The sequence below is a fragment of the Bidens hawaiensis genome, unplaced genomic scaffold, assembly GCF_021521415.1.
Source record: "Bidens hawaiensis isolate Kalapana, Puna unplaced genomic scaffold, B.hawaiensis_p1.1 tig00000905_1, whole genome shotgun sequence".
Classification (NCBI taxonomy): Eukaryota; Viridiplantae; Streptophyta; class Magnoliopsida; order Asterales; family Asteraceae; genus Bidens; species Bidens hawaiensis.
The window spans coordinates 2,574,912-2,597,875 of record NW_027491053.1 but is presented as its reverse complement, the minus strand read 5'-3'; the positions used below and the strand labels follow the sequence as shown (position 1 = coordinate 2,597,875).

The following is a 22,964-nucleotide window of genomic DNA, read 5'->3' as shown; positions in this document are numbered from 1 at the left end:
ATTGAATATCCTGATTCCGTCGGGATACTCAATCGGTCTTTGAGTAATTAAGTCGATGTGTTCTTGTCAAACCTTTGCTAAGGTTGCACCCGAAAGACGGTCTTGACACACACATATATATATATATATACACACATACCATTCACCCAATCTCTACAAACATCCCATTTTCCTATTTAAACTTTTTAAAACTTTCTTCTCAAATATGTCTTCCGACTCATCTTTGACACCCGACTTCCAGCCCGATATCGACGATATTTCCAATTCACATTCCGAGGATGAAGCGATATTTCGTGCTATTCGAGAGGCTGCCAAACTCTTAGTCCAGCATTGTGAAAGCTCACAACCACTAAAAAGACGGCCTCATCTTCAACGGGATCGCGTAGGTGCTCATGACTGGTTGATGATAGATTATTTTTCGTCGGACGCGACTTTTGATTTGGAACAATTTCGACGTTGTTTTCGGATGAGTCGCCAACTACTTTTACGAATAGTTGGTGATTTAGATCGCGTTTATGCATTCTTCCAACAACGGCCGGACACGAGAGGTAAACCTGGATATTCAACTATGCAAAAATGCACGGTGGCAATTCGTCAACTAGCGTACGAGGCTGTGAGCGACGCCATGGTAGAGTATTTACAGATGTTGGAGGCAGTGGCTCGTGAGGCGCTTCACACATTCTGCGAATGTGAGTATTATTATTCTAATTATTTATTTCAAAACCGTAAAATTTTGAGTATGAATTTTATAAAATTTGTTAAACTTAGGTATTCCACACCTATAACATAAAAAAATATTTGAGGAAGCCGACTCAAAGTGACGTACAAAAAATATACGAGGTGCATCAACAAAGACACGATTTTCCGGGGATGCTTGATAGCCTTGATTGCACGCACTAGGAATGGTAAGTCTGTCCTGTTGCTTCGCAGGGTCAATATCATCGGGGTGATCATGATGGCCCAACAGTTATTCTTGAGGCGGCTGCATCATTTGATCTTTGGATATGACATGCGTTTTTTGGGATGCCCGGTGCAAACAATGATGTAGCTGTGATTAACGTGTCCCCTATTTTTGACCGCCTCACAGACTGAGTCTCACCCGACACCTCATTTTCACGAACGATGTCAACTACGAATACGGATATTATCTAGTCGACGTTATTTATCCGGAGTGGGCCACGTTGGTTCTTAGCTTTACGTGCCCGATTGACGAAAAACGTCAGTATTTCAAGAAAAAACACGAGTCGGCAAGAAAAAACATTGAAAGGGCATTCAGGGTATTAAAGAAACGTTGGTATATCATTAGACAACCGGTTTGTTTTCAACAAATGGATAAGTTAAGAAACATAATGTACACTTGCATTATCTTGCATAATATGATATTGGAGGACTCGAGTAGAGCAATTTGCCAAGGCGAGTACAACGATGAATCAGAGCCGATCTGTACACTAAATAAAGATGAGAAACTTGCTAATTTGTAAAAATCACGAAAAAGGAAACGAATTTCAACCTTCGATCGAATTTGGTTGAACATTTTTGGAGTAATAAGCAAGATGACGGCGAAAACGACGACTAAAAGTAGCTGTAATTTTTTTATATGTTTTCATATTTAATTTATTTTGTATTTTAGTATTATTGTATTTTTTTTATTATTGTATTATATCTTATTGTATTGGTTTTTTTGATTTATAAAAAAGTAAAAAAGTTGGGCTTCGAAGCCTCCCTCATCATAGAGGGGTATTATGGCCCTGGGGCTTCGATGCCTTCAGTGCCCACGTGACGCTGACGTAACACTGTAGAGGCGCTTAAAAATCCCATCATAACATACAGCCTTAAAGCCTTAAAGGAGAAAAGGGTTTTCAAACTCCATATTTGTCTTGGAAGCCTTTCTAAACTTTTGCCCTTATCTTTTTTATTTATTTTCATTTTTTAAATATATATAACGAGAATAGATTTCTATCAACTTACCTTGGATGATATATATTGCTCTAAATCCCTACCAAAAGGGTCTTACTCTTTTTATTATTTTTTTTAATGACAAATTTCATAAAAATGCTAGTGGGAAACTAGCAAAAAAAAAAAACCCAACCTGTTACTCTATTTTATTTTTATTACTCAAAAATTTAAGTCTATTTAAATTCAAATGTATGAAACTTAGTCGTGGTTGGATCTGAATCGAAGTCACAAGTTGTACGTTTTCAAATCAATTTTCGAGTTACAATTTTTTATTTCCAAATCTACTCGAAACTATAATTCAGTGTATACTTGCTTCTGTTATTAATTCAATATATTAATAAAAATCATTTTTTCTAAAAATTTCTTTCTAAACGTGAAACTTTAACTTCAATTGGTTGTATATGAATAGATGAAATTCTCTAAAATGCAATGCAACAGAAGATCAAATAAACAATAGCCTCACCAAATCATACACACATATATATAATAACACTACCAGTATTCATCCATTTTCTTGATTTCCAATGGATTTAACCTTTTTTTACCGGTTTAAATTTGTAGACTTCCAAATTTCTTCAAGTTCTCTAGCAAAAGCCTCTTGACGTCCGACAACAATCGTAATATGATCTTTCTTTTCTAAAACCTTAACGTTTGCCCGAGGGACCTTCGTCTTCACATGGCTGCTACACTCAACTGGGATGAGCTCGTCATATTGACCATGAAAAATATTAACACTACATGTTAAATTGTTTTGGACCGTATCCAAATACCCTTCGATCTTGCCTGCGGTCCCGCAAATGATGTTGTGAAGGGTATGCCATGCAGCATTATGTGTATGACAACAAAAGCCTTTGATCAAATAAGTCTTGATCCTGTTTTAATTAAATATAACATGAAATCAATTAATCAAACAATTAGCAAGTCTTTTTCTATCCGGAAACATTAGTCATAACAACATTTGACCTACATATATGTACGTAGGTGGCTTCTTTTGGTGTTGAAATTACTATTATTATATCCTTGGGGATTATAAAATGAATAAAAATAAAAGGCCACGTAAATAGCATTTCATTTAATGATCTCAGTTGGTAAGTGTGACATGTGTATTCACAATTTCACATCCTGGTTGTATATTTATTGTAGTATTTAACCAAACACATGCTTACCGAGATGGACCCAAGTTGTTACTTTCAATAATTTTTCACACAAATTAAATAACGATGCGGATCTATAAGGAAAAATTCAAGGGTAACCTTAAAAAAAAAACTTTTGCACATAAAGGTATTATAATATTTGCACATACGTTTCCGAATATATAAAATAAAGAAGAAAATATTTCCACTGATTTTTCATTTATTTGTAAAAGTTGAGGGTTATCCTAGGCAACCCCTCAACTCGCCTTAGATCCGCCCTGAGTGTTGGTAGTAACATAGATTATACAATGGTAACATTTTTTCCGGTGGTTTATGTATGCTATGATAAGATTGATTTGTTAAAAATTATTAAATAAGTAAAACAATATTTATTAATTTAAATTTTATAAATTAAACAAAGTTATATATAATTACGGGTAAGTCTTAGAAAATATAAATGAACCAAACAGATACGAAATCGTGGATGACAACCTTAGAAGGTGGCCATAAATTTTGTGCATTAATTCGGCTGTCCAAGTGATCACGACATTGACTATATAATATGACTTCAACTTATAAGTAAACTAGCTTTAATTAATTTAATGCGTTTGTTTTAAAAAATAAAATAAGATTTTATAGATTTAAAATCTTGCCTAATAAAAAACTATCATGTTATAGATACGACATTTTATAATATTTTTAATAAACAGAATGGTTACCTATTTCTGGTGATGAGTTTGGTGAGAAATTCCCATATTCGATGGTTCTTGCAGATAAACAAACAAATTGTTCGACTAACATGTTCATACCAACAAGCTAATGATGCCCCAAACGCTATCAGCGGCCACACCCGCCGTGGCGCTACCTTCCTCATCATATATTGTGTCGCATGTTCCCCTTTCGGTGTCGGAAAATATGGCTGGCAAGTCATTCAGTTAAATAAGCTCTTTTATTTAGAAAAGGGGCTACAAAATTTTGTCAAGTTATAGCTACACCACCCATATCTTATTCACACCATAAAATGATCGTCCACAAACACTTAAACCACCATTTTGACCAGAAAAGTTTAATTTTGAAATTAATGCTCATAATTTCTGGATGAATGAACTCAAAAAAATTATTTTTCAGAACAATCATTCGGTCAATACCGACAACCGTTCTGACCATAGACTGTCTAACTTTAAAAATTATTTGACAAAACGATCATCCGTCCTCTATCAAGACGGGTTTTAAAATGGTGTGGGATTTAGATGCAAGCGATGTGTGTAGTTGCCCCCCACAAAATTTGACTTGGGCTACTTAAGTCTTAATTAACATGGTTGGTAAAAACTTAGTCATTGAATCTTGGAAATCTGCATCATTTTGGTTAATGAATTGACCTAAAAGATTCAGATCATAAATACAATTAAAAAGTTTTATAAAACATTCAAAAGAATAGTGCTTACCGGTGCGATCAGGGTGAGCGACTTGACGGAGTTTGGGTATTTCACTGCGAGTGCTAGAGCTAGGATGCAACCAAGAGAATGAGCCACTATATGAAAAGATTTAACCTTATGTTCTTCGAGCACGGATTTCTCGATCATGTCTAAATGCTCTTTTATCGTGTAGAGCGAGTCATGGGGCTTCGGACTTCGTCCGAACCCTAGCAGATCGACTGCAAATAGTCGATATGTAGATTTAGTCGTTTTCATGAAGTTTGGAAACACCGTCTCAGTCCAAAATGCCGATGATGATATGAACCCGTGAATAAACAAAACATCGTCCCCAACTTTATCTAGATATCATCAAAGTTGTCATCATCATTAAAAACTTTATATGTTAATTAAGAATATAAAAAGAATCCTAGACTACAAATTAGTTACAAACCTTTAGGTCCATCAGTGTGGACAAAAAGACTATCGTTACACATATTCGACCACGAGTTACACGTGTCGCAATCACAATCCGACCACCGAGGAATCGGGTGAGACTTGTGACCACCTATTTTCTCTTGTAACATTTCCACAATGGTGTTGTTCACCGTGAAGGTACTCGATCTAATGGTGGCCTTGTTTAAGGCCGTGACAACATTGGTTGTGTTATTGAGTTTTCGACGTTTAAGCTCTTTCACGGTGGTTTTGGACACCTCGGACACTAAGGATGGCCGAGTGTAGAGCGTGTCTGAGATCTCTTCTAGTTGCAACTTCGTTGACGTGAGGCACACGATCTTTTTTGCTTCACCAGTCTCGGACACCAAGATCTTACCACTGCTTGCAATGGCCTCTTTCGGTGAAGAACAATAACACGGTTTCCATTCGGATTCTATGAGAAAATCGATAACCTTGTAGCCGTAACATAGGACTAGATCTAGTACATCCAGAATGGAGAATATAACGAAACTCAAAACGTCGTTTATTAGGTGACCGATCATCGCTAGACTACTACAGCCCATGATCACACTTACAAGCAGATCTAATTAACTGAGTCCATGCATCACCTTGTGGGTTTGAAGGGAGAAGAGTGTGGGCTTGATACCTGTATTAAAGGTGTTTCTGTGGACAGATACTAACAGGTAAGAGATAAATGCATTCATTAAAACAGTTTGCTGGAAGAAAATTAAAAAAAATAATAATAATAAAGATTTTAGCAACACTTTTAAACTTGGGTTGGTGGTGGTTGAACCTCCAATTGTGCAGCTCCAAAGAAACCATCTGCAAGGCTAAAAATGTAACTTCAACACATTGTCTTAAAGTCATCAAACCTAAAACTAAAGGGGTTAACCAACCCATGTCTTCAAGGGCACACCATCACCAGGATTCACCATCTAATAATCAGTGACTGGATTCATTATATTCGTAAAACCAAAAATAAGAATAAAGTACCAACCCTAAATGAAGGACTCTGTGACCGAAAATTGAACGGTAATACTTTTCCTGGCTGGCCCTAAGCATGGGCCAAGCCGGACACCCGGCCGCAGAACAATTTTATCGCTGGCACAAATTTTTTAACATAACTTTTTAAAAAATATAAAATGGAATATTTATTGAGTCCTTAAAAAAACTAAAATCTTAAAACTTATTTGGCTATATTTATAAAAAAAAAAATTAAAACCTCATAACTATTGGTTAGACCTAATAAAAAATTGATCCATCGACCTTAAGTAGTGGTAGCAGTAGCGACATTAAAAGTAGCAGTATTAGGGGTAGTAGTTGTAGGGGTAATAGTCGTAGCAGCTGTAAAAGTGGTAGTAGCAGTAGTAGTAAATAAATAAATAAACACTCTTAGTGTATGCGTCGATTGGATGCTAAAGTCGAACAACCTCCACTCCTCCACTATAATTTTAATCATTGTTTAATAAAACTATTTATATAATTCATTCGAGCCTTTCTTTCGGTTTATATAGCGTACTTGAATCCTTATGACTGCCCAGCTTTTCCATATTCATAAATGATATGATTGGTCGATGGTATGACTATATAAAGTTGATCTATTTTATGCACGGCCTTAGCTTTTTTACTCCCTATGAAGCAGACTAAAAAACTTTAATTAAGATCGTGATGGCGTAATATTGAAGATTAAAATTCTAGTACAAAAGTAAGCAAGTTACAATGGGTGGTGGAACAATTAATGAAATGGTAAGATTTTCAAACCAAGAATATTGGGAATTTAATGCGCCACAACTCTTTTATGTGTGTAAAATACTAAAATGTAAATAGTTTATCATTCACATATTCATCAAACTAGTAAATGTATTTAAAAAACAAAAAACACTTGGTAGGAAATAGTTCGTCAAACTAGTAAATAGTTTATCAAACTTATGTAAATTTATCATACAAAAATCTAAACGTTTTGTTGAAATAGCACTACCAAACAATTGACGATTATTCGATTACCATCAGCAATAACTTCTAGGAATCAAAAATCACTTAGTAGCAACTCCACAACTGCTTATAATTAGCATGTCTGCATCAATTTAATTTTTGATTACAAATAGCACTGATACTTATGCAATTTTCTATCAACCATGAAAATCTAATTAAACTTCTAACAACTTTCCATCAAAGGAATTGAACCCTCACAACGGGCGTTTCTCCTTGACCTTGCTAAGGAGCGATCATTTTGAATCCCACTAATGGGCTCCGACCCCTTGATCCCCCAATGTGTTATTCACTTATTTGATGCCAAAAATCATAGTAGCCTCAAACAAACAGGTAATCCACGCCTAGATATCTATTTAAATCGTGTAAGAATCACTTCCAAGTTAAGGTATATTGTGGAGGTACTCTCAAAACTTTTAACTGACTCAAGGAAGTTCACTCCTAAGAAGGTCAACAGAAGGAAACAAAAAGAGTCGTTACACAGCGAAGCGAGCTGCACTAGCCTAGTACGTTTTAAATTCGTGGAGAATACAAGAACTAGTATATTCTTATGCTATGAATAATGCACCAAAAAGTTATAGAAACAATATGATACGTACAACCAAACCTTCATATAGGTTGGGAATCATCAAAATGTTATCCGGAAACAACATAATTCTTCATGAGTCAGGTTAACAATTATTATATATTGTTGATCGTGGAAGTTGATGCCAATGCACGTACACTTACTTTTAATAACAATTGCTACTTGTTCTTAATTGCCAATGATGTAGCAAATTACAATTAACCACCGTTACCACAAAATGAACCAAGTTGTTGCCAAACACAGTTACAACTAATGACAGTGAGACGTATACGAGAAAACTTCATGTTGAAAAAAAACAACTTGTGCTTCGATACAGAGTTTATGAACCCCCTTCTTTAGGCCAACAACTTTCCTCGTAGATATCTTTTTGCCATTGTGACCCAGACATTAATCATGTGCAACATCCTTGATTTCCATATTGTTAAGGTATCGCATGTTAGCAATTTTCTAAGGTTTCACAAAACTACAAAAATAGAACAAGGAATTGAATACATTGCTCAACTCCACGTTATATGTTTTAGGGGTGTTTGGTTTTTATGAGCTTATTATTGTATTGCTAGTTTAATTTAAGATGTAATTAATGCTACTTTAGTCCAAACTTCTAAGTACTATATATTAACTTTATACCACTAACATATTCATATAATTAAATAATTTTTAAACATATAATTGACTGATAGAATAAAAGATTTGACATAATTATAATTTTTCTCCTTTTAGCATTAGCAAATTATAAACTAGGCCTTTAAAAAATTTAAACTAGCAGTCATTTTAAACGTATAACACTTTCGGTTTTATTCCTTTACACTAACTTTGAATAAATGAAATCCATTTGAGTAAAAAGAATTACTTCTAAAAAAGTAGTCAAAATGTATCACACTAACCATCTTATCTTCTTCCTAGACCAACCCCCTCACCGCATGCCACCATCACTACCATCGTAGGACACCACTGCAGGCCATCATCTTCAGGACAACATCCCCCTCCCCCCCCCCCCCCCCAAACATAAGGTCAGACTACTTAGAAGAGTAGGTCTGTCTCAATGACCATCCCATTATAGCGTTTGCGTTCATGTAGCCATATCCATCAACCATAAAATAAAAACTTTGACATGTAGCAAATAAAGCATGAAACAATACGAAAAGAATTGTACATCATGATACTAGCATGATTAGTGTTTGAAGATGTAATAATTGAAACAATTGAGTTGAAATATGGTTACATGCTACATCCCAAAACCAGTAAAATATAAATACGAAGCTATGAAATAATCACCTCTTAAACGGGCAGGAAATAATGACAACAGAATGACTTTAGCGGAAGGACTAGCTTGACTTGTCCCAACAACAAACCCTCATAAAAGAAACCTAACTTAAAAGAAATTCAAACTACATAATATAAAGAATATAAAAGATTAGGGGTTCGGTTCATTAATTGGATTAAAGAATTGAGTTAAAACGAGAAAATTAAACTTAAGTGGGTCGGGTTCGATTGTACTTAGTTTGGTCCAAATAATTACTAGTCATGTTTTAAATACCTTAGCTTATTTAATTTACTGAAATATGTATTTTATATCACTAAAGTTAGTTAATCGAGTGGTTTAGTTTTATCGGACTCGAATCCAAAATTAGGTCCGGTTTGCTTTCAACAAGCTATATAAGTAAAAAAAACAATTTTTATTAAGTTTGGTTTCTGATTTAGAACATAAAGATGAAAAATTAACGGGTATAACCCCATTGGAAAAACAAAAAGACTAGAATACAGAACAAGATAAAATTGAACCTTAAAACACCTCAAATCAATTGATTTGATAGTGCGTTTTGATTCTAACATGTAAAAGAACATAAAACAATTAAATAATTACTCAAAAATCGTCTAGAATAAGATGACCAATGAAAATTTTGACTTTTAGAAGCCAAAGCGTGCAAATCATCACCTTCGAGCTTGAATTTGTGAAAGATTGAGTAAATTGAGAGTTATGAACAAGAGGGCAGATGTCTAGGTTGTTGGTATTTATAATAATTGAGTTATAATGGTTTAATTCATAATTTAGGGATAAAACCCTAACTTGGAGAGGTATTATAGGTAAATCAACGAATCAAAGCGTTTCTTGGTGAATAAATTACGGGAATGCCGTGTAATATGCCATTGGAACCTTCTATAGTCAGAAAAACGAGTTATAATCAAGATTTGGCGGATCAATTTGGCTTGGAACAAAAATTTTGCAATCAAGCTCTGCTCGTGTATCACGACGGCCCGAGAGCTCGTGCGTTGCGTATCGCGACCAAATTATAGTATCGCTGTTCTTGAGTAGGTCGCGTATCGCGATTGACTGAAGGGGTATCCGTCGTGTATCGCCACCGAATTGGATTGGGCTGAAACCCTAGAATTTTCGCATATCATGATGGACTCGGCTTAAGCTTGTAGAGTAGTGGGAAGAACAGATTTCCAGCAAATGCTTATATTTTGATAACTATAACCCCAAAACTTTGATTAAATGCAAATAATGAACCAAATTACATGAAATAGCGTTTGTGATAGAATTGAAACATATTATAGCATAATTAAGCAAACAAATACACAACATTACTGAATAATTCAATTTTTATTAATGATAAACAATCTGAATTATAACGCGGGTGGGGTACAAGGAAATGATAAATAACGGATGTTACATTGTCATTAAGGTCAAATGGTCAAGCACCGCCGAGGACAGACAAGTTGGAGTTAAAGCAATCTCAAAGCATACTTAGACTCAAATGCGAATTACAAGGTTTTAAAAGAATGACATTTCAAACTTATAGTTTGGTTTGGAATATACAAATAGGTACCAGTCAAAACCAAAGGATATGACGTTCAAACTTACAGTTGATCTTGAAATAGTTTAACCCAGACAATATAAAGTTTTTAGACTTCACCCTTTCGGTCAAAAGTGATGCTGGAGTTTGTATATAAACTGTGCAACCTTTGTAATATTAGTTAAAACCAATAGTTAATAAAATTTAAGCACTCATATTCAATAATAATAATAATAATAATAATAATAATAATAATAATAATAATAATAATAATAATAATAATAATAATAATAATAATGGCTTTAAGAATTGAAAACAATAAAAAGTAACCTAATATTAATTAGAAGGTAAATACATAAAAGCTCATAAAGATGAAAGTGATACAAGAAGTTTAGCCATTATAGGCTATATTAACGACACTGACACTAGGTTTAATCAACGTTAATTAAACTAAAACAAAGTAGGGTGTGGATTATTACTTCTTGAGGCCCCTTGTGGACGATGACACTCACTTGAACCCTCTCGAACCATCTAGCTTATATCTATATGGTGTGGTTTGTGTTGGATTAGGTGATAAATAATGAATCATGCTCCCTATAAATTTGTATGATCTGGGAGGTCTTGTAGAGACGGTCGTGAAATTTGAGGTGCACGGTCATGCTTTCTAGGAATCGTGCTCCCATCCATGCTAATCCATAGGTTTAACATTTTGGGTTTTTCGTATTTGTTTTCGGTTATGTTTACTCGACTTGGGAATGTAATCTGGATCTTTCGTATTAATAAAATCTTGAACTTATTAGTAATTAACTTGGGTTAATCATTTTATATCCTCATAATATTCAAACTAGTCAAATAACTCTTGGAAACCCTTACAATCGCTTAAAATTGGCCGAAAAACGTATTTATAGAAGTACAAGGGCTAAATATGTCAAAATCAAAGTTTTATAAAAATGACTCGAGTTGTAGCGCAGAGAGGCCCCCCTTTCCTCCCTTCGTGACTTGGGTAGCCTCCTGATCAGCAAAAGTTCATTTTTGACTTGTTTATTCGTTTTCAATGATAAATCATTCCTATTTTGACCCAAATCCTGTAAATTAAGGCCCAAGTTAAGTCATTTAGTGTTGTAACTTGTCCAAATTCATTTCCCTATTATTACAATCGACTCTAAGTTGTTAGGCTCGATTTCATCGTCAACTCATTATTTCGTTTCCTAATTGAGTTGCTTACTATCTAAACAAGTTTTAACCGTTAATATTTAATCAAAACATGTCATAAAACCCTAAAGACTACTGTAGCATCAGCCACCATCTCTGCAAATCTCGAATTCCATCTCCTCCTTTGACGATTCTTCAAGATTTTTTCAAGTTCTTTAAGACTTTGTTTAACTTTGGTGTTCAAGACTCTTTGACCTCGTTTATCTCCTTGTTCTATTCATCTTCCGGCTAAGTTGTCTTCTGAAAATTCATAGGTTTTCATATTATAAACAAAATCCCTCAATCAATTTCACTGATTAAGGGAGTTTCATGGATCAATTTGATCCCGAACCATTTAGGGGGCATAAAAGTCTATTTTTATGATTATTCGATTACTACTACTTTGGTCAAAACTAGCTTTCGGGTCAGAAGACTTTTATGTTTGTCATGAAAGTTCAGATTCTAAACAGTATCAGCTCGCTTAAACATTAAATACTTTATATCGTGATTTTTATACATTCGTTTAACCTAATTCAAACGGCTTTGTTGTCTTTCTTAATTCTATTTTCCTATCTCAAAGTTTCAGGTTATTCTGGGTCGGTCAATCAGCACGTTAAATCTCGAGCTTCGGTTCTCTCTATCTTATTATCTTTCATCTCATCAGATTATAAGGTGAGTAATCACTCTCCTTTTTCTACTGTTTTTAAACACTTTTTAGGGACTTTATGCGTACCATTCCAAACAACTTTTACATAAATATTAACAAGCAAATTATATTTGCTATTACGTTATGATTCAATTAAGTGTTATGTGCAAACTGCTTAATTATTTAATTACTGTTTCAGATAGGTCCATCATAATGTATCTCATTTAGTATTATCATACACCGTCTTAGTAGCCATCAATTGTTTTCGATTAATCATGGTTAACCGACAACATTATTTGTTTAATTGTGATTTATTGTCTTAGTAGCTATCGATTGTGTTCGATTAATCATGGTCAACCGACACCACTATTTGTACTTAATTTTGTTACACACTTGAGTATTGATTTGTTATTTTTCTTTGTCATATATATCAAAACTGGTGATTTACTCACTCAACATGTGTTGTTAACAAATTATTGTATTTTTATGCATATCGCAGGTGGCATTGGATTTTGCAAGTTTGCAGCTCGTATATCAGACCTCTAGGATATCAACTAATAATAATTGTTTAGTTAAATGATTGTAATGTATATTGTGTTTGTTTCTAAATATTGTAATGTGTATTGTGATTTATATTTAATAAAGTAATTTAGATATTGTCGGTTCTACTTATACTGGTGTCCTATGAGTTATGAGCAATCAGTTCACGCCCCGACAATTTCGTCTTAGGTTGGGATGTAACAATAGGTATGATTATGCTTTTAAAAAAATTCTCTTGGCCAATCTATGCGATTACTATCGTAGGACAGTGATTATCTTCAATTGTTTTTGCCTAGTCATGCCTCTTGGTTGGCACGACTCACTTAAATTCTTGTCGTCCCGGCTGTGCACGAAAATAGTCGGGGCGTGCCATATGGTTGTAAACCGTGTTGATTAATGCACGAACCATGCTTCCATCATGTATCATATCTGCTTCTTATCTACTAATGGCCTTGCCATGGATTTATGTGCTTATGGGTTGCTGTAGTTGTTTTTCTTGTTGTTGCTGCTGCTTGTGCTCGTGCTCGTGCTCCTGTTATTCATATTATTATTTCCATCTGTGTTATTATTTCTAGACCTTACATACATGTTTTTTTATTTAAATCATTTAATTCTTGCAAACAAACTATATTACATTGTAAAATCATACAAATAAATTACAATACATTTGCACATATTACAATTTCTTGTTCTCTATAGGTGGGCACATACTTGTGCCTATGGCTATCGCGAACACCCTGGATAGCACATTCCTTTATCTTTTACCTGTGCTCACGAAATTATAAGAGCAACACATAAAATAATACACTAGATTTTATGTGAGACCACGAGTCCTAATGGCTCAACATGGACAACAAATAAAAATAAAATATCTTTACGTGTGCGCACATGTCGAATATACACAATTAAGAAAGCCGCTCGGCCCACTCATGGTATTGGCATTCCTCTAAATTGTATTTTTACACCTATATTCTATGCCTAAGGCATATTACGCATTCATGATGGACTCTTTAAATTTTGGGACACCAAATCTAACAAATGCGCTTACAACAATATCCCATAATGACTCTTCGTACAAACCACACCCAAACATCGATATATCATATTTGAAATATAGGGACGTTGCCATTGTACCCTTGAATTCAAAAATTCATACGCTCAACGCTTATTGGTGAGGCTTGAACTGCTATTTTTTAAAAATATTTCTTAAAGATTACCATAAAAGGTATCTGGTATTGGACCCTACACCGACAAACTACTAAAAATTTTAGCGGGAATCCATTCAAAATCTCATCTCAAGTGCCAGATCGATAATCAAACACGAACTAAACAAATAACTCTTGTTTATTAATCGGAAAATCTCACTCAAAAAACTGATTACAAACTATCAAGCCCTAACTCGGTTTGACTCTTGATGAACCCTAACTCAGTTGCACAACTTCTTAATCTAATGTCTAACCATAACTCGGTTTATACAGACTAACCAAACTTGCTAGTCAAGACATTACCAAATATAATAAACCTTAATAATTCATGGGTTAGGCCTTACACTTGGGCCAAACAACAATTGAGCCAACAATCATCCCCCCCCCCCCCCAATTGTTGTATCCGACTCACCCAACTCACCCCCTAATTTCCTACTCGAAATTGGCGGATCTTCAACTTCACGCTTGTCATCATTCTATTGATTCTTCCTAGGCTTTTCTTGATCTCTTGCAATGTTCTTTGGGCTTCACCTAGCTTGAAGTAACACTTGTTTCGTTTGATCATTAGACGCCTTCCCTTGGGCTTGAATCTCTTCCTTGACCACGCGTTTAAGTTATTGAACACTTTTCTTTGGACTTTGAATTTTGGAACTTGAATCTTTGATTGGAATCTGACTCGTAACCGGCTTGTCTTCTTTCAGTCCAACTCTTTGAAGATCTCGACCTGCAAAATTCTTCATTCCAACAATAGCTTGTTTACCAGGACTTGTTATCTTGAGGCTAATCTTGTATAATCGGTCCTTGGTCCTTGTCACCTTCATCAAAAGCTTACATGTATCATCTTTAATGGTTAGCAAATCATGTTTCATGTAAATCTCGCATCCACCTTTCGTTGCTTGACCAAGACTTATGATATTGCACTGTAGGCTCGGGATGTAGTAGACATCGGTGAACAGATGCTGCTCCCCCGTTTTCCCTTCAATTAAGACTGACCCTTTTCCCCGAATATCAATAGATGATTCATCCCGAACTTCACCGTTCCCATTTCTTATTCATTCAATTCATAAAAGTACGCTTTATTACCCGTCATGTGATTCGATACTCCGTTGTCGAGATACCAAACATCTTTCTCCATTGGCTCGGTTTCGAAACGCTTTGGAATCATACCATCTTCATTCAGTAAAACCGTCTTTTAATCACCCTTAATCATAAATAAAGATGGATCAAAATCAACTTTGTTTAAGTTAGATTCTTCCTTTTTCTTCTTACGTTCCGGGCACATAGCAGCAAAGTGACCAAACTCATCACAACGGTAACACTGAACCTGTGATCTATCCTTTTTTCCCCTTTGACGATCATTGGTTCTTCTTTGTCCCTTATGACTTGGCCCACGATCTTGACCACCTCGGTTTTCGCAACCATCTTGGTCCTCATCGTCTCGGTCTTGACCTCCAGTTTCACGGCCTCTTCCATGCCCCTGTGAACTCGACCAACCCTTACCTCGGCTACCGGATTGATCATACGTCTTGCCTTTGTAACTACTTTCCGAACGATTGAAAAGTAACTGCCCTTGTTAATTTGAATCACGTTCTCTCCCTCGTAGACGTTCCTCAAATGCCTTAAGTCTTCCAACGGCATCTTCAAACATCAAACTATCGAGATCAACACTTTGCTCGATTGAGGCTACGAGTTGGAAGTATTTATCTGGAACCGCATCCAGTAACTTCGTCACCAAGACATCTTGCTCGAACACGTGACCTAGACTCGTTGCCTTTGAAACCATACTTGTTATTTTTCTTGCAAACTCGTCAACAGTCTCGTTTTCTGCCATCTTGAGTTTCTCAAATTCACTTTTCAACGTTAGCAGTAGAGCCTTTTGAACTCGCTCAGCCCCAACATACCGCGCCTTCAAAGCCATCCATATATCCCAGGCATTCTCGTATTGAGAAATCTGAAGAAGAATATCACCATCCACCACTTGAAACAAAAACGATCTTGCAGTTTTATACTTTTTTGCATCAATAACCGCACCTCTTCTGGTTGAACAACTTCCCATAGGTCTTGATCATCCAAAATTGCTTCCACCACAATCGCTCATGTGATGTAATTAGTTCCGTTCAGCTTTGGAACCTGTAAAGATATTCCCCCACTCGCTTTGGGTTGGATTTGTTGGAATTATGGACCGGTTCGGGTAAATCAATACGGCCAACCGGGTTATGACCCGTAAGAGTTACACCTTGGGCAACGAACTAAAATCCGCTTACATTGTTTAACCGGTAAATGACGAATATAACTGTGACAAAATTATTATTTATAATAATTATAAGTAGTATAGTTTATTTACAAAATAAATAAACTTGTTCGGGCTTTAAACGAATTGGACTTTGGTGGCCCGGTTAGGTTTTAATAATTATACTTTTATATAATTATAATCTAAAAGGAAAAAGGACATATCTTGAAGAAAAAAGACAAGAGCCGGTGTAATTCCCGTGACGGATCTTTCAATGTGATATCAATATACTTAATGGTTAGGCGGAAACTAACCACTACGTTGATTCTGTGAGAAACGATTAAGAACACACCAAACACAATGAAGAAGCTTCAAAACACACGTATATTATACGTCGGGTGCTTAAGCCCTTAACTTACAGATTGAATAATAATGGATGAACAACCAACCAAAAGAACAATGTGAAATGCATGGTATTTATAGACATATACCATACCTAAGCCCAACACAAACACAAGCCCACAGAAAACCCTTTCCGGTTTACAAAAGAAGGACCAACAACATATTTAAAAGCATAAACCATTTATTGTAACCTAACATTCTCCCCCTTGGTTTATTTCTTGACTAGACTTCGTGCTCGAGTATCTCTGCATCAGCTTCTTTATCAGCCTCCCTATAAGCTCCAGCCCACAATTTTGTACGTATTATCGAACCCACCATACGTGTGTATTCTTTGGCAGCAGGCTCATACAAGGGCTCAGCTGTGATTTGAAAACCACTAAGCATCTTGATGTCTTATTCACCAAAGCGAAGTAAATCTCGTGGATCAACAAATCTAAACGATCCCTTCTTTAAACGAATGATAACTGTTGCGTTCTCACCGTCATAGGTCCAAAACCTCATGCCTTCAAGAACACCATCAGGTAGTCTTGAATTTAGAGGAATTGAAGAAGCTTTCTTGGTGGGTGGCCACATTACATTCATCATCGTATTTCCAGTGTGCGGATCGAGAACACCCTTGCCCTTCTTCATAAAAGATTCAGCAGTAGGCATTGAAGGAAATCCCTTTTCAACCTGATTGCTTAAATACATCCAGAAGTTAGTGGCCTTTGACTCGTTACTTGGGTTATGGAAAGGTGCCTTGATTAATTCACTTAAGTCCACCCTTGTCCATGAACCGAAGTCCTTCAACTTCTTGTAATACTCGAGTCATCCAGACTTCCTTTTAACCCACCAAATATGTCTGTCAACATTAAATCCCCACGACACAATCCCAGAACGATCGTCGTATTTATCAGAAAACCCCTTTTGAAGCTCAACAACAAAATTTTCCGGATGATCAGACGAAGTTACATTCTTATTTGAGTTTTTGCGAATCAGAGTTTTTCGTACAAGTGTTTGTTGTTGTTCGGCGGTTCTAGATGGAGCAGACATATATCATTGTAGACTCACAGAATTCTCAATTTCTGAAGCTGGACAAAACTCATCTTGAGTTGTTGGAACGTTCTCTCTTTCGTCAGCACTTTTGAATTCATCTCCAAATTTACTCACAAGCCTTTGTTGGAGATCATAGTAAAGGGCAGTGAGGCCTCCCATACTTGCTTGAAGCTCTTTAATCTTGGAATCCTTGTCTGAGTTGCTTGCTTCTAGCTCTTGAATTCGGACATCTTTGACAGCCGAGTCTTGCTCCAATTCAAAAACCCGCTGTTGTAGAGCATGTATATCAACTGGTGCTTGCTTTAGTGCTATCCTTTTGCCCTTGTCTTGCATGACAAGAATTTGGGCCACCTTCTCTGACGCACTGGAACTCCCTTGACCAACCGGATCGGATGGTCCTGAGGGTCCAAAAATGGATTCAACCTGAGTTTCAAAGTCATAGTCTGGAAATACCTCATCAAATAACAGATCTTGAGAAGGTTGTGGGTCATGAACAGAACTTGGTGACACCTGAGGTTGAGTAACTGGCTCACGTGGTGAAGATTGAGCTGGCGGTGGTGAATGAACTAGTGGTGGTGATGCAGCAGATACGGTTGGTGCTGTTGTTGGTGTTGCTAGTTGTGTAGTTGTTTCTATTGGTGTTGTTGTTTTAGTTGTAGCCTCAGTTATCAGGACACCCGGTCTAGGATCTTTCTTCCTTCTTTTACGTGGTACGATATCGTGTCTGCTTCCTCTTCTAGCTTTTCTTCATGTGTCACAGTGACTGATTGAGGAGGTTTCAATGCAGTCAACTGGAGCTTTGCTTTGATTGCTTCAATTGCTTCGATCTGAGCGGATGTTGGTACTGGTGTTTCAGGAGGAACATGAGATTCAATTCTCGTCGTAGATGGCGGAGGACTGTCTGGTTCATCGTCAGAGGATAATTCGAAGGTCGGTGCAACTGGCCTTTGAACTGGAGTCACGTGCTCCTTAGTAATGATTGGTGCAACTGCAGCTTCAATATCAACAAATTTCCTGAATTTTACCAAGGGATAGAGTCCTTGGTATGTAAACTTTGTTCCCATCCTTGATTGTTTCATCAGACCAAAAGTAGTAGGACCCAAACTCTTCAAATCAAGCGTCTCTACAGATCTCATCAGTTGTGGATAATGTGAATCAAAAATCATCTGTAGAAACCTCGGATACATGAGGAACATATCCTTCTTCTTTCCTTTGAGGTTGCTCATCATCTCATTAAAAATGAATTTAGAGTAGTTCTTCTTCCCTTTGATATGGCAAATGGATGTCAAAATTGCTTTTCTTAATGGACATCTTTCTGAAGATGTCTATATGGTTCAGCCTGAAGGTTTTGTCGATCCTAAATATTCTAACAGGGTGTGTAAACTGAATAAGTCCATTTATGGACTTAAACAGGCATCTCGCAGCTGGAATATTCATTTTGATGAGAAAATCAAAGAGTTTGGTTTTATCAAAACTGAAAATGATCCTTGTGTTTACAGAAAGGCTAGTGGGAGCACTATATCATTCCTCATCCTGTATATGGATGATATATTGATCATTGGAAACAACATCCCTATGCTTAAGGAAGTTAAGAACTGGTTGGGCTCTTGTTTTGCAATGAAAGATCTTGGCGAAGCTGCTTATATTCTAGGAATTAAGTTCTACCGAGATAGGTCTAAGCGGCTTTTAGGGCTAAGTCAAAGTACATACATAGACAAAGTAATGGCACGCTTCTCTATGGATAACTCCAAGAAAGGATCTCTCCCCATGGCTAAAGGAACCGTGTTGAACAAATCGCAATCTTCGGCAACGGACATTGTAACTAAGCACATGCAAGCGATTCCATATGCTTCAGCGATTGGTTCTATCGTGTATGCTATGTTATGTACTAGACCCGACGTCTCGTATGCGCTGAGCATGACTAGTCGTTTTCAGTAGAACCCTGGCATTGCCCACTGTACTACTGTGAAGAACATTTTGAGGTACCTGAAAAGGACGAAAGACATGTTCTTAGTTTTTGGAGGAGTGGAAGAAGAACTCACTGTAAGGTGTTACACTGATGCTAGCTTCCAGACTGACCTAGATGATTCTCGCTCACAATCAGGATATGTATTCACTCTCAATGGAGGAGCTGTTTACTGGAAAAGCTCCAAGCAGAGTGTGGTGGCGGATTCTACCATCGAATCAGAATACATAGCTGCATCAGATGCTGCTAAAGAGGCTGCTTGGATGAAGAAGTTCATCGCTGATCTCGATGTGGTTCCGAGTATTCATAAACCAATCGAGGTGTTCTATGATAACACAGGTGCTATTGCTCAGGCCAAAGAGCCCAGGTCTCATCCAGAGCCAAGCACATTCTAAAGAAGTTCCATCTCATTTGGGAAATAATGGAACGAGGAGACATCATAATAAGCAAAGTAGACACAGATCAAAACCTAGCTGATCCGTTCACTAAACCGATGACTCAGGACAAGCATGATCATCACAGAGATGCTATCGGTCTTAGATTAGCTAGTAGTTTGTTTTGATTTAGTATTTGGATGTGTGAACATTTAAACAGTTATACTTTTGAGTTCTCTTTTGATTTAATGGTTAAATCCAAATGTTGAATAATATAACTGTGTTCGATTTTAATACGTTTAATTCATGAATATTGTATTCTAAATTAACCGTAGTCGGTTAGACTCGTGGGAACGACTCTGAATTAAGACTATTCTGACTTTAGACTCAAGGGGTTGACTTCCAAACTCACAGGCCTCATTAAGAATGACGTTGGATGTAACTCGCATCAAATCATCTTCATGGATCTTAGTCATAAGATGTTTTGATACCGGTATACTCATTTAGTATCCTTAGACATGAGATACATATTAGAACTTTCGTTTACTAAAGGCTATTCTTTGATCAGTGTCAACCGCTATCGCGTAACTGCCAGCTATAAAGACATTGGTTGGGAATGATCTGAAGTTCAGTGGGAGTTGTATATAATCAAGATGGGATTTTGTACTCTTACATGATATGTAACAGTTAGACATCTTGGCGCCCTCGTTGATTCAAACTGGTGAAGTGTGAGGCCTCACCCAAACTAATTGTGTGCTTGATTGGACCACTTTGATTCTAGATAGAGAACTATAATGATTGAGCGCCATATGAGATTGAACTTGATCCATGTCTCATTGTTCAATTGATGTCTTATACAAAAAGGATAGATGACAACGATTACCATAAATTCGTTATCTTGCAATAGTGTATTCCAAGATTGTTTTGGTTAATGAATTTAAAATGTTATAACTTATTCGGAGCAGCTATGTGTAGCTAGAGCACCACTGGCTATCAGTATTGAGTAACTTAACCAGAAACCGTCTAAGTGGGAGACTGTTGGAATTATAGACCGGTTCAGGTAAATCAATACGCCCAATCGGGTTATGACCCCGTAAGAGTTACGGCAACGAACTAAAATCTGCTTACATTGTTTAACCGGTAAATGACGAATATAACTATGACGGAATTATTATTTATAATAATTATAAATAGTATAGTTTATTTACTAAGTAAATAAACTTGTTCGGGCTTTAAACGAATTGGACTTTGGTGTCCCGGTTAGGTTTTAATAATTATACTTATATATAATTATAACCTAAAAGAAAAAAGGACATATCTTGAAGAAAAAAGACAGGAGCGGGCCACCACTCCAAAAGGTGTGGAGCATAAGCCCCATTACAAGAGTTGGGTTTTTGTTTCTTCACGTAAAGAAAACAAACCACCATCTTCGTTTGAAAGCCGAACAGCATCACCGCAACACAGCCACCAGCGCCATTTCCCAGGTCGCCGTTTGTTGTTCTTGTTGTTTGCTGCTTCTGATCGGATACCGCCACTGCTATCGACAAAGGTTGTCGTCGTCGCTGTCCGGTTACTTGTTCGTCAAACTAGCGTCGTTCGTTATCCCTCGGTGTCTCGACCGGTTATTTATTAACCGATGTAAACTTAAATATATCGTTAGTTATAATAATATATTTATTGTTTGACTTGTACTCGTATTTTCTGTAACCGGATCCTCGGGTTTAGTTTCGGTGTTGATTAATTGTATACATTCCGTTGCGTATAATTATTAATTAATGAGATTAATTATTTATTAATCACGTTTATTGAACCGGTTTTAATAAACAAATTTTTAACTGATCACCACTGAAACCCAACAGGATTACCAGTCTTTCTTCGTCACCTGCCATTGACTTCGTCAAATGCCTTTGCTCCACTTCTTTAGAACAAATACAAGCCAATCAATTCCGAACAACTTTTCAGAACCAAAGCAACTTGCTCACAAAAATAAATCAAACTTGGTTAAAACTAACTCATTTAACCCAATAAAATAAGAACTCTGAATTGATTCCGCATGTCCAACCCAAATAAAAGCGGTCAATGGTCAACCCAAACTTGGTGAACCAACCGATAAAGAATTCCAAATCAACTTGGTTTTCCTTAAATTCCTTGTAAAAAAAAGTAATAAATCACCTCCTTTATTTTTGATTTTTTGTTCGTGGCCTGTAAAATGTGAATCCTTCAACTGAATACCTTTTTTTTTTCTCGACTTTTGTGAGACTTTTTTTTTCAATATTAATACACAGATGACAGAACCACAAAACAAGGAAAAGAAAAAACTCGTTAGGGTTAGACATTAGTGGTCGATAAACATTGGCTTGACTACAAGGTAATATTCTGTTAGTTATCAGTAGGAGAAGTCTATATTACCAACTATGTACTTTGGTTTTGCTTATAATTTTCTTTTATGTGACATGTTCGCCTATCTTTGGAGATCTGTCGATAATTACTATTTCTAAGTGATACTCCTTTTTCTAGTAGTAGAAGTTTCATCGATAATCTGTCACCAATTTATTCAATTAAAATTTTTTAATTTAATTATATTTTCTTTGTTTAGTTAGGTTCCGTCAACGTTCTGCTAGTGATTACCGATGGATTAAAATCGTAAGTAGATATCCGTTGGTGATAATCCTTTGTTAAGTAACTTCTTTGTGTATTTAAATCTAATTATTTAAGCGATCAAGAGATTTAAAATTAAAAATATTTTACCTAACGCTATAAAATTAACGCTTATCATCGATCAGTCTATATTTCTAGCAATAGCGCAATTAAGTGAAAAGTAAAGTTATAGAAGAAACTGATTGAGCGAAAAGCTTGATTGAGTGAAAAAGTAAAATTAAAATACATTTGATTTGATAGAGTGCAATTTGCCTTCGGTTCAATGTCATTATAGTGATGGTTAAAGCCTGGGTCTTATGGTTTTAGCTTTAAAACCTGACCCAATGGGGTTTTGCCACAGTGATGAGTTTTCTCATTGTGATGTTCCTCGGTGAGTCAAGCCTGCAA

The 22,964-nt window shown here is 36.2% G+C and overlaps 3 protein-coding genes across 4 annotated transcripts; 1 reads left to right on the top strand and 2 right to left on the bottom strand.

Moving 5' to 3' along the window:
• The first annotated feature begins 205 nt into the window (after positions 1-205).
• On the top strand, positions 206-785 carry LOC143546763 (uncharacterized). The gene is made up of 2 exons (XM_077038356.1): positions 206-689; positions 769-785. The coding sequence occupies exons 1-2, from the start codon at positions 206-208 to the stop codon at positions 783-785; spliced, it is 501 nt and encodes a 166-aa protein (XP_076894471.1).
• A 1,590-nt stretch (positions 786-2,375) lies between these two features.
• On the bottom strand, positions 2,376-5,615 carry LOC143547437 (putative lysophospholipase BODYGUARD 3). 2 transcript variants are annotated; one of them, XM_077038865.1, is made up of 4 exons: positions 4,956-5,615; positions 4,535-4,863; positions 3,809-4,008; positions 2,376-2,828 (listed from the first exon to the last, which is right to left on the bottom strand). In XM_077038865.1, the coding sequence occupies exons 1-4, from the start codon at positions 5,518-5,520 to the stop codon at positions 2,498-2,500; spliced, it is 1,425 nt and encodes a 474-aa protein (XP_076894980.1). In that variant the 5' UTR covers positions 5,521-5,615; the 3' UTR covers positions 2,376-2,497. The 2 variants fall into 2 exon arrangements, with proteins under 2 accessions (XP_076894980.1, XP_076894985.1); XM_077038870.1 differs by having other exon boundaries at positions 3,899-4,008.
• A 9,489-nt stretch (positions 5,616-15,104) lies between these two features.
• Positions 15,105-15,968, bottom strand: LOC143546754 (uncharacterized). Its single transcript, XM_077038346.1, has 2 exons — positions 15,559-15,968; positions 15,105-15,450 (listed from the first exon to the last, which is right to left on the bottom strand). Exons 1-2 carry the CDS (start codon positions 15,966-15,968, stop codon positions 15,105-15,107), a joined length of 756 nt encoding a protein of 251 aa, XP_076894461.1.
• Positions 15,969-22,964: the final 6,996 nt, after the last annotated feature.